Source organism: Mixophyes fleayi, chromosome 2 (assembly GCF_038048845.1).
Source record: "Mixophyes fleayi isolate aMixFle1 chromosome 2, aMixFle1.hap1, whole genome shotgun sequence".
Lineage (NCBI taxonomy): Eukaryota > Metazoa > Chordata > Amphibia > Anura > Limnodynastidae > Mixophyes > Mixophyes fleayi.
Window position 1 is genome coordinate 361,240,895 of NC_134403.1, and position 12,615 is coordinate 361,253,509.

At 39.2% G+C, this 12,615-nt stretch overlaps 2 protein-coding genes across 4 annotated transcripts in view; one reads left to right on the plus strand and one right to left on the minus strand.

Annotated features, from left to right (window-relative positions):
* Window positions 1-442: 442 nt before the first annotated feature.
* Window positions 443-4,788, minus strand: HMGN1 (high mobility group nucleosome binding domain 1). Its single transcript, XM_075197262.1, has 6 exons — window positions 4,543-4,788; window positions 3,371-3,406; window positions 3,246-3,275; window positions 2,909-2,965; window positions 2,324-2,455; window positions 443-1,528 (listed from the first exon to the last, which is right to left on the minus strand). The coding sequence occupies exons 1-6, from the start codon at window positions 4,555-4,557 to the stop codon at window positions 1,484-1,486; spliced, it is 315 nt and encodes a 104-aa protein (XP_075053363.1). The 5' UTR covers window positions 4,558-4,788; the 3' UTR covers window positions 443-1,483.
* A 549-nt stretch (window positions 4,789-5,337) lies between these two features.
* Window positions 5,338-12,615, plus strand: part of GET1 (guided entry of tail-anchored proteins factor 1) — a 98,960-nt gene continuing 91,682 nt past the window's right edge. The window contains exons 1-2 of one of the 3 annotated variants that reach the window (XM_075197261.1): window positions 5,338-5,356; window positions 6,467-6,632. In XM_075197261.1, the coding sequence (XP_075053362.1) occupies window positions 6,509-6,632 (124 nt within the window). In that variant the 5' untranslated portion in view covers window positions 5,338-5,356; window positions 6,467-6,508. The other 2 variants (XM_075197259.1, XM_075197260.1) reach the window with 2 other exon arrangements.

Below are 12,615 nucleotides of genomic sequence, written 5' to 3' on the forward strand. Positions count from 1 at the left end.
ATAGCAAGCAGAAGCCAATTAAGTTACAGCTGTCTAATGTGAAAGTATTGTCTTAAAGCATCGCACATCAAGCCAAATCTTACACAGTAGCCTGTGATCAGTTTACTTGGACTGCACCTCAAAATAAATGCAAGTGCTGCTATCTATTAACGTAAATTAGGGACCATAATATGGACTTCCTTATTAGGGAATAGTACAATTAATCATGCAGCGATGAAAGCTACCGCTTACATCGCCAACGTGTAGTTACAGCCTATTACCTTCAAATAACACAAGACCTGGAAATAAACTCTCCAACAGCATGTTTGAAGTGTTACACTTTAAACACTCAGGATAACTGGGACGTATGGAAACACCAAATGACACGGGCTGTATTATAAAACACAACCATCGTACAAAAGAGATTGCCTGAGAAATCACAATTCACAACCCAACAGAAAAGTTACATTTTTCAACCAGGTTTTATTGGTTTGGTGATAAGTACACAGACACTATGAACAATTCTGTACATTTTTTTTTTTTTCCTTAAACTCTACTAGACTGGAAATCTAGGAATAAAAACATGTAGTCAACTTAACGTCAGAATCCAAAAACCCTAGCGGCTTTCCAGCTTGAAAGCTCAAAGACAAGTTGTTTTTTTTTTTTGTAAAAAATAAGAGCACCCCTCGTACCAGTATCTTCAATGTATTAGCTTAACTCATCCTCTGCAAAGGGGGAAAAGTGGGGTAAAATATTATGAAAAACAAAAATAATGCAGCCGCCCTGGGGAGCAAAGTGGTTGACAACTTAACCGTCTTAAACTTCCCAGTACTTCAACATCACACTCACTACACACTCAAAAGGTTTCAAAAGATTCACAGCACTTTTACATAGTTACTGAAAATAAAATACCACTACCCAAATATAGGAACAAAAAAAAAAATATGGTAACACAGATAAGTACACAATTTTTTTTTTAGAGGGAAATCCAACACCAGGGGATTTTTATTAGGTTGTAAAAATTGTACGCAAGACAATATGGGTACAGAGAACAGTTAAAATGTTAAGATAAAATAAAACCTTGAAATCTATTTGGAGCTAGGTTTAAATACCAGGCATTGCCATCCCTGTGCCAGGGAAATAGAGGGCATAGGTGGAGTGAGTGGAAAAAAGGTAATTTTGGGTGCACTTTTAACAATTGTCTTGTCACAAGATACCCGTGGTATTTGTTTTTTGCCTCCTCTTCCAACAGCAAATAATTTCAGGTACAAACTCCTCTAAAATGGGCTTTACATTTTATTCAAAACATGTAATAACATTAACAAAATAAGACAACCTCAAAAACAGAGACATGGTGGGGATTCCCTCCTATTTTAAAAATGTGTTTTCTAGAATTAAACTACTAAAAAACTTGCATTTACAAAATAGTTGATAAAAATATTCCTCTGAATTGTACAAGGGAGGTACAGGAACCACTGATAAAAGACTTGGAACAAGATGTAAGTTATTCAGATTTCGATTCCTTGTCTCCTCCATCAGACGCTGGGGCCTAAAGAACAAAAACACAACATATTTTAAACAGAAGAGAAGTAATCATTGCAAATAACAATTCCCCCCCCAGATATGTAGGTCTTAGATTGTCAACACTGTAAAAGACGGTTTGCCATGACAAGTAGAACAACCTTGAACAACGAAAATTGAGCATTAATTGTGGTTAAATACAGTACCAGATTTCTAAACAGCCTCATGGTAAAGCCAACAGCGAGTGACTATATGGGACCAAGTAGTAAAATAAGTTTTAAGCATGGTGACTCTACCCATTATTCTTATTCACAAAAAGAAAATACAAGCTAGAGAAATGCAATTTGCAAATGCTTGTTAAGATTACAAACCGAGGTATATTAATAAACTACCACTAAGGCAGGAAAAGTTGGGCAAACAAAGTATCACAAAAGCCACAACAGTTAACATTCTAAACTTGTATCTTGGCAATATAATGAGAACTATTCTCAGCCTACAAAACGGCTGAAAATAGGTACACAAAATATATTCGCTTCCCCAATTACAAGAGGCGTATTGAAATCATTTCACCCTAGTCAAAGCATACTAAGAGGTATATTTACTAAACAGGTTTGAAAAAGTGGATGTTGCCATAGGCAACTAGATTCTACTGTCATTTTTCAGAATGTACTAAACAAATGACAAATAGAATCTGATTAGTTGCCTATAGGCAACATCTCCCCTTTGTCAAACCTGCAGTTTAGTAAATATACCCAAGTGGCAAAACCTGAGCGGGGTATCACTTCAACAAATGGCAGGGTGTGTATTAATCAATGTTACTGACCTCATCGCTTTTTGTCTCTCCATTTTCAGATGGCAGGTCGTCCTTGGCCTCCTCTTTGTTAGCCTCTTCGGTCTGCTTGCCTTTAGCTCCCTTCTTTCCCTTAGCTGGAACTTTCTTCTCCTCAACCTTTTCCTAGACGCAAAGAAGAAAATGTTACTTGTTTACCCTCAACTGTACTGAACAGATCAGCATTTAAGACTTCATGTACTGTAAAAGCTGTTAAGTGTAAGGAGTTTACTCATTACCCTGTCTGCAACATCTACAAGTATGTTTTATGGAAACAAAATGATAACAAGGGTCTCTGGAGAGATTCTAAGACGAATGCTGTTCCAGAAGAGTCCAAATGAGGAGACCAGGGGTAAATGCAGTTACACACAAGTACCCCCTGGTCTCCTTATGCAATAACACATCAACCATTCTCCTACAATTTACATAATCAATACAAACGGTAAGCCTCACTTACAATTTTTAAATATAGTTACCCATGCAGCAGATTCCAATACTGCCTACAACACTGTTGTAGATGTATTTTCTTTTAATACAAGCTTTTAAAAGCACACATTCAATAAGTTATGATTGACTTACCTTAACTGCAGCCTTTTCCTTTTTTGGCTTGGGCTCGGCCTTTGCTGGGGTTGGTTTCTGAAAGAAGGGAGAAGACATTAAATCTCACGTAACCAGAAACTCCTGATATTAAGAGTTCATACAAGACTCATTGTTTTGACTAAAATTACATGTGGCAATAATTGCACAGCATAAGACTGCTAAGAGTTTATAAACAGGAGCTAGTATAGGTCAACATTTAATAATCCAGCTTTAAACTGAAAGTTTCAGTTTATTTACAAAAGCAAACCCTCCAATGGCTGTGCCTTCTGTCTAAACAGTAAAGTATAATACTAGTTGGTTAGCAAGAGATACTTACAGCTGACAACCGTGCCGACCTCCTCTTGGGCTGCAATAAACAAAGAAATTAGAAACAAAAGTTATTTCCTGCAAATACAAAATAAAAAGAAATAGAAAGTTGTGGTGAGTCAAAGGGACTCTTACCTCATCCTTGGCATCTCCAGCATCAGCAGCATTGACCTGAGGAAAAGATAAAGAAAATTTAAGTTATATGCAAAATAAAAAAAACAAACCTGTTGTAATACAGGCAGTCACCATTAACTTAATAAACCTGACCTTGAAAATAAAACACACACTATGCTACTTTACTGCAACAGGTTCACAGTCCTCCAACTACACACAAACCAGCAGAGGGCGCTAATACAACAGCGGGGCTTAGGACTCAACCATAGTAAGAGAATAGATGGGAGGGGGTGTGTGCTCGCGCGCGCTGCAAGAATGTAAGCTGGCTTATAAACAAACAAGCGCTCAGGCAAATGGCGCTGTGCGCCCCTCCCCCGCCGCCATGGATCATGCCCTCTCTATGAAGACAGCGAGAGCTTCTTCTCCCAACCAAGGGGTCATCACAGCACTCACATATACACACACCAACAGGAGGACTCGATGAGTCGTGACGTCACGAGCCCCGTCGCACGCCCATTGGCTGAGCCGCGGCCGGAACGTTCTAGAACGCCCGGGGACCTCCCCGCTGCTAATTAACCAGTGCGCGCAGGAGAGCGCAGAGGAGAACCCGCCACCGAGGGCTGCGGAGGGGAGGAGGAGGGGGGAGACAGACTGATCCTTTCCTTCCAAGTCCGCGCCATTACTCTCCCTCCTCAGTCACCCCGCCTCCCCCTCCCCCTCTATAGCTGCACAGACCCTTCGGCGACACGGTCTCCCTGCGCTTTACCGAAGACATGACAGGAAAATAAAAACCAAAATGTGATAAAAATAAAAAAAAAAATGTAAAATTAAAGAGAAACGTCTAAAAAAAATTCCCAATAATAACGCGCGATGCACAAATCCCGCCATAACCGGGAGTTATATGTAACAAGATATAAAAATAAACCCTGGATGTAAAATCTGTCCCAAATGCGCGCCATAATGCAACGCGCGGGATAATCCGCGAAGACAATGACCCGGCGCCCACAGAACAATAGATACTTCGCTGGAACTATTTGGCGGTAAAACACAGAAGCGGATAATAAAAGCGCGTAGAACTGTGCAGCGGTTCCCGCCGGACCCTGCACCGCGATGTAAGCAGAATGCGTCCTTGACAGTCCACCTCGCTCTCTCCTTCCACATAGTATATACATGCATGGTGCCCCGCAGCTTACCTTTCTCTTGGGCATGGCGATGGTTTTGTGCTACCCCAAAAAATATATATATATAGTCCGTGCAAAAAAAAATATTATCGCGAAGAAGCCGAGCTCGCACCCGCTGCAGCCTCCAGCACTAATGGACGCTCTGGGTTGTAGGAGATCTGAAATCCCTTTCCTCCTGCAGATGGAGTCCTCACAAAGACTACCTCAATCCTCAGCACTCGCAAGCGGTTAATATGCCAGCCAGAGAACTAGTTCAAACCGGATAGGATCCCTCCGCCTCTTATCTATTCACCGCTCCAACCTGCTGGGGGCTGGGAGGAGGAGCCAGCGTCAGTCCCTCCCCCTCTTCTCTGCCATTGGTTCAGCTCTCCTAAAGAGCGCCTTTCAAACCATAACACGGGCACCTGTCTGGGTAGGTTATCCTGTCAGTCAACTCGCAACCCCCCCCCTCCCTGTTTCTGATTAGGGAGGGGGGGTGTGAAGATGGGAGGGGGGGGCATAGTAAATCGGCTTTAGGTATTTTTTTTTTCCCTCCATTGGGAAGGTTTTTTTTTCACGTTTTGTTTGAATCACTGGTGGTAAATAGAACGTCGCTCGCTGATTGGTTGGACAGCGCCATTGTGGATGGAACGTCATGATCTACGACGTTCCAAACATATGCCCCAGCGTTCTACTCCTTCACCCAACGTTCCAAGAAGGGGGTGGGGCCGCTGTATGTGGCGGCCGTGACTGTCAAATAAAAGAAATCGTGAAAAAAATAAAAAGAACGAGAAAGTTGTGTTTTGTTGGTCGTTAGTACCGGGATTTAAGCATCTTATTTCCCTGGGTAACCTCGGAGGTTCCGAGGGGTGGGGTTTGATGATTGCTATTGTGTGTCTGAGTGATGCGATCGCAAGCTGGGAACATGGCGGAGAGCTGTGCGTGGTTGTTAGTGCTGAGTACTGTGTTTATATGCAATCTCTTTAAAAGCCAGCTTCATGCCCTATCCTCAATAGTAAGTAAGCAGACAGTTGCGTTTTAAAAATGGAGTGGATGGTATTACAGTAACCACAGATAGAAATACAGACATCTGTATTCTTAAACATGGGTGTTTGCCATTTCTAAAATATCTGGACTGAAATATTTAAAGGCGGGTTTTAAGATTTACCCCACGAACCAGCCCTTTGCACAGGCTTAAAATGTAGCATACAACGCGTCTAGAAATCCTTGCTAAAACATAGGTGTCATTTAATGATTATATTTTCCTATTTTGGCTGCTAACTGCAGCCAGCGACTCTCCTGCAAGTGCATTTTGGTACAATGACTGCCATGTTCCCTGTTCCACAATGAGTTTCTTTTTTCACCTTATTTAACCTCTCTGATATATCGAAAATAAATCAGTATCTTCCTGACTTGGTTAGACTGTAAAGAACGGCAATCCCATTAAAGTACATATAACAATTACTTCCCCGTCTACCTATACAAGGATGACCACCTAGAGGGGGTCAGATAGTTTGCACTCAGCATCATTGCTAGTGTGCTACAAACAAGTATGGAGGGTGATTTGATGTGTGCTTTTCAGTGCGTCCCCAAGTGTGTTGAAGACAGCAATGCCACCATTATGCCAACCATATGTACATTTTTCAAGACTTGTTTACATTTACTTGCAAAATATGATCAAATATACAGAAACTTATTAGTATGTTTACAAATGATGGCTTCTGTATTTTCATTATTTTGCTGAAGTATACAATCTAGTTTCTCAGAAAATAATGTGAGGAAAAGGTGTGCACATGCTAGCTCCAAGTATTACTGTATGAATTGTTTGCTCCATACACACCAATTGGTATTATTTTCCACATATTTTCCAGCCCTCAGGTGTAGAGTTATGATAGGCCAGTGGTTTATTGTGTCATTATTCTCACTTCTGAGAGTAAATCTTTTTTTTACTATATAGGTATCCAAGTTACTGCAGAAGGATGTAGAGCAAGAGCACCAGATGAGAGCTGATATTCAAATTATGAGACAAGAACTAACTTGTATCAGTATGATGGATGAATTTGCAAGATATGCCAGATTGGAACGTAAAATCAACAAGATGACTGACAAACTTAAAACCCATGGTAATACATTTTTAAAACAATTTAATTACTCTATATATATATATATATATATATATATATATATATATATATATATATATATATATATATATATATATACACACACACACACATACATACACATACACATTGGTTGAAGTGGGCTGGTATGTGGTGGCATTGCCATTCCGCCACTTTTCCTGCTGCTTTGATGTAAAATTACATGCCATTTCGCTTACATTTTCCATACCGCCATTTCTAAATTTGTACTTTGACCACTGTGTATGTGTGTGTGTGTATATATATATATCTTTTACATTATGATATATACATATTTCCTTATTCCTTGGAATCTCATTCAAAGACTACAAAATGTTCAGAGAACCTATTTGCTGATAACAGCATATACAATATTTATTTGGGTACGTAAGTATAAAACTGAAGATATATGTGATGTTTTCATCAAGGTTGGCATTTATTCCCAAGCCAGACTCCCTGTCGGAGACCACTGACGGGCGTTTCATTAGCAAGCAACACACAATATAAAATATTTTAAAATATTAAAGCTCCTGTTAACCTATGGAAACTTTTACATATATTTATCATCATCATCATCATCTATTTATATAGCGCCAACATATTCCGTAGCGCTTTACAATTGGGGACAAACATAGTAAACTAATAAACAAACTGTGTAAAACAGACAAAGAGGTGAGAAGGCCCTGCTTGCAAGCTTACAATCTATTGGACAATGGGAGTTTGACACATGAGGTTAAGTCTACATTTGTAGTCGGCCCAGCCAGACTGCAAAGGTAAAAGTGACTCGTAAGCTAAATGATCCTGTCCCACAACAATGTTGGTCAAGGGGTAGTTGTATAACAGGTGGTAATAGGGTAATGTAGTGAGGTTAAGAGGGTGGTTGACGAATATTTATGAGTGCCTTATGATGCATTTCATATTAAGTTACTTTGTATGTTAGAATTAATGGTCCTCTTTAGTGTGATTGAATGCTAAAGTTTGGAGCCAATCATAATATAGACCTTTATATAGTCAAGAAAACAACTAGAGAAAAGCTTTCAGAAACAGAATAAAACAAGTTGGGAAAATAAAAGGTCCTACAATCAAATGCGCTGCCTTTGCCTTTGGAGCGATTCATGTAGTTAAAAAATTATTATGTTATCAAGGTTGAGCCATTTGGAGAGAGTCAGAAGGGCGTTCTGATATAATTTATTCCCCCCCCCCCTTTTTGTGGGATTCTATAGCAATGACCTTGACCTTTCATTGATTTCAGTTACAATTTTGTGGTTTGAGTTTGATAACCTACTTCACGGTTGTCCAACTGGCAGCGTATGGCCCTCTATAACTCGTCAAAGCAATTTTGGCTTCTTAGATTTCAAATAAACTTGGATAGCATATTGATTGCCGAATATGCTGGTGCTTTATTAATTTAGAATAATAATCATCATCATCAATTATTTATATAGCGCCAACATATTCCGTAGCGCTTTACAATTTGGGACAAACATAATAAACAATAATAATAATAATATTAAAGGTGTTGCCACACCAGTCACTTTTCCATTCTCAGACGCGCTGAAGCATAATTATAACGTCTGGAAAAGCAAAGTGCTTTTAAATCTTACACCTTATAACGAGCCCTTAAAACGCCCCATGTGACGGTCAGCTGAAATATATTGTTATTATATTTTATTTAAAAGGTCCCAGAAATGTTCTGCAGCGCAGTACATGAAATATAATGGAATTCGGTCATAGAGTGGTTTTATTGAGCGCTTTGGACAAAAATGCTGCTGTCAGCGTTTTAAATCCAAGTGATTAAATCGCTCATGTGACATCCTCTCTGTTTTCCTCAAATGTAGGAATGGTCTCAATGTGGAGCGATTGGATGTTGCGCTTTAAACATGGAGGGCAAGTGCCCATGTGTCACACCAAAAGGGAATTCCAGTCTCCGCTTTACTAAATACTCTGTATATTTAACCTGCATTAGTTCCTTTTAGCTTCTCAGCACTTGCAATTAAAGCCCCGGTGAATTTGCTTATTAGGGTGGCAGTATGTGGTGTACTTCTTATGGCAGACTGTCATTATAACTGATACCCCATAATGCACAAGGACATTGTACAACCGTAATATTTTTATCTGTATAAGACCTGTTTATCTGTTTTCTAGGCATTCAGTGCGCATTGTCAGACTCTATAATGTGATACGGACAGCAGATAATGTAATCCGTATGGGCTTGTCCGTACACACATAATGCAAGGTATGCCACTTGGCCACATGCATTTTAAATGTTCGATGCATAGCATTTGAAAGGTTCTTCGTTACTCATTTTAACTAATGGGGTCCTGTATAAATGCAGACAAACCGTTAAAGCTTCATGGTGAAATAATTATGTGCTTGTTGCATAATCGTTATATAGTGCTTTTTTTTTTAGAAAAAAGGTGCCGGAACTCACATCACGTATTCAATCACTGTACACACACCCACACACGTTAGTTGTGTAATGAAACATAACGGTCACCGTCCACAGTAAGCTCTCAGCGCGCGACCACACGACCAATCACAAGCTGAGCAGCGCCACAAGCTGAGCAGTGCCATCACAACCAGCGCGGACGAAGTACGCATGCATCGGACTCGACACACAAGCAGCCTGCATGCACCGTTTTAATGATTTTGACATCGACCTGCTACGCTCGACAGGGCGATTCAAGTCCAAGTGGACCAAACATCAAAAGTTCAAGAGTTACTTATATATACTTATATACTTACTTATATGTCTTATTTAGCCACATGTCTATGATAGCTGGAGGGACACAGGAGAAGGGTAACGGAAAATGAGAGAAAGCAGCTGGACATACAGTGGTAGCCTTGCATTATTTAATATATCCTTGTGTTTTGCTACATATGTTAAAAAACATCTAAAATTAATTAAAATGAACAAGTTTCCAAAACCTTCAGTGGTCTTGGCGACCATTCACGTATATATTTTCCATATCACCACTTCTAAGTTTCCACTTTGACCACTGAATATGCTACTAAAAAAGTTATGTCTGCCTTGAAAAATGTTTTAATTTCACTTTGGTAAACTTTCAGCAAACAGTGATGCATGAACAAAACTCACATCGCAAAAACCTAAAATGAGATGGCTGTGAATGGGTCAATCCGCCCCATGATGACATGATTACTATTGAGTTAACTTGTATTTTAGGTGTAGTAATGCTTCCAGGTACATTAGAATTTGCCCTACACTGTCCATTGGTGTAGTGCGATCTTCACAATCCACAAGAGAAAGCTAACTTTGGCCAAAGAACACCAATATAGGTCTGGAATCTACTATCCCGTATACATGGAATTTTTGGTTATCTTGATAGGGTTTACGATCTGTAATTTGGAGCCAGTCCAGTAAAAAAATACTTTATTATATTTAAAAAATACTCCAACACTGCTCCAGACATTTCCTTGATCATGAAAATGTTTAGCTGTGCTCCTCGCAGTGATTTTTGGTGGAGGCACTTGGGGGCATATTTACTAAACTGCAGGTTTGATAAAGTGGAGATGTTGCCTATAGTAACCAATCAGATTCTAGCTCTCATTTATTTAGCACATTCTACAAAATGACAGCTAGAATCTGGTTGGTTGCTATAGGCAACATCTCCACTTTATCAAACCCGCAGTTTAGTAAATATATCCCTTGGTGTGTTTGACATTAGAGCTTATACCTGGTGAATAGCATTTGCATATAACAGCATTGCTTATTTTCTCTTGCATATCACGTCAAATAAGCTGAGAACCAATCACAGTGTATCTTGCTAAGCGATCACTTTAATTTTGGCCCTCTGCTGTTCCTGTCTTGCAGTAGAAACACAGAATTTATAAGGCATCCTATTCTCTCTAACACCTTCCAAATACTCCTGTTTTTCTTAGGATAGCTAGATAACAGACATTTACTGATATTTGTATTATACTGGCAAGGCCAGTTAGTAAAAACTATTACTACAATATTACATATATAATTTTTCAATTTAAAATTTATTACCACCGTTGGGAATTTGTAAGTACATTTTTTTAGCATTAAAAAAGGAGTAAGCTAAATTTGTTTAAGGACAAGTTATTTAGTTTAGTAATGACAATAATATGGCATCCAGCATTTTTAGTTGTTCTGGTACAAGAAATGCCTATAGCTAACCTGGGACTTTATTTCTGTTGTCTGTTAGTTTTCAGTCTATTGCAGTGTCCTCCATTGACAATACGGAAACAATAGGAATCAATGTAAATGCTGCAAGTTATTCTACCATTGGTTTGTACACAAATACATTTGTATGCTAAAAATTTGCTAGGCTTAACCTACTTTCTTCTTATGCAAAGCCCCAGTCAGTGGACACCAACAAAAACAAGTGAAATGAGAAATGTTTGTCTCAAGAGACGGCCATTATTTAAAACAAAAAAGACCCAACTTTCAGGTCACCTTGATCTACAAATCCCATACTCTTACCCGACTATAATCAGAAATGGTAATGGTTGAATTTCAGTAGTAGGTTCCAGGAAAGTAGTCAAGGCTATATATTAATTTATTTATATGGGTGGCACATTGGTTAGTATTGCTGTATAACAAAACTGTGGCCATGGGTTCGACACCATAGTACAAGCAACGCGAGTATTGATAGAAAACTAGTAACGTTAGGTTCCAATGCCTTTCATTTAGAGCTCACAATCTCCAGGAAAGGTAATAACATACCAGCATTAGACTGGGATTTTCTGTGGCCAATGTATACCTACGGCTTCCATCTGTAGATCTACCATTATTTAGCCAAACAGTTCTCTTCTGAATGCCTGAAGACTGTGACGTGTCACGGTACAAGAATACAAAGGGTTTCAAATACATAAAAAAGCAGGTAAAACATTATATATTACAAAAAAAATACTAATGGAAGTGGGGTTATACAATGCTTATATGGCAACAAGAGCACTAGACGCAAGTTGGACAGGCCAGACATTGTCATATGGATAATGAGGTTACAGAATATGAAAAAGAAAACGTTAGAGAATAATGTTTAGTATATTTTGTAATAAATTCAGTGTATATCGCCACGAAAATGACAACTAACGGTCTGCACCTTCCTTCCTGGACCTCATAATGTTATCAATCAATAATCGAAACATACACAGGCAGTATACCAATAAAAGGGGAGATAACGAAGGGGTGATTTGGGATGTTATAGCCCCTTTCAGAGATTGCATGTGAAGTAGGAAAAAATGCACAAGGATTAGTGAAAAAAATGACATTGACATTTCTTTTAGACAAGTTTAATATACCTGTAATTGGAGAAAAGGTAAATATTATACAATTTTAGGAACCACCCCAGCTTAAGTCCTTGAGAGAATTTTATTTGTCTGGGTGTCCTGGACTGTCCCCCGGTGATATCCCGGGTTCATATACCCGGGATATTGCCGGGGTAGCAGTCTGAAAGGGGTATTAGTGGAAGATGTCTGGGGGTTTTGTAATGACAGTATATAGAGAAAGGAAAATACTCATTGTTGTTCCTGAACCCCAGAAAATGCTCAGACACTGTAAAGCACATATATGTAGTATCTTTGGGTATCATTTACAGCTGATGATGCATATTTGAACCTAGAGTGTGACGCAAGCAGGGTAAGTGCACTATTTTTTTTCTTATTTTTTTTGGCATATGGGGACAATCCTGGCGGCCTTTGCACGCAGCACAGAAATACCGGGAAGCTTTATTTTAATGCTGCGATTTTTGAGCTGAGCTAGGAAACAACCTTACTCTAAATCTATCCACACATTTTAAAGTTGCCCCCAATCCCTGGCTTTACCCAGGTGCAGCATTTACCTCCTAGCTGGGTTTATCCCTAACTCTAAACGATGCCCTCTGCAAGCTGGAAAATGAGCAGAAAACATGTTAAGGTGTGTTCACCAGTTGCATGTAGCATGTAGAAAAACACACACGTGCATCAATAAAAGTAATTA

Coding starts and splice junctions, on each gene's coding strand:
- HMGN1 (XM_075197262.1), bottom strand. Junction 2,966..3,245: donor GGTCGGCACGGTTGTCAGCT/GTAAGTATCTCT, acceptor CCCTTCTTTCAG/AAACCAACCCCAGCAAAGGC. Junction 1,529..2,323: donor GAGAGACAAAAAGCGATGAG/GTCAGTAACATT, acceptor TTTGTTCTTTAG/GCCCCAGCGTCTGATGGAGG.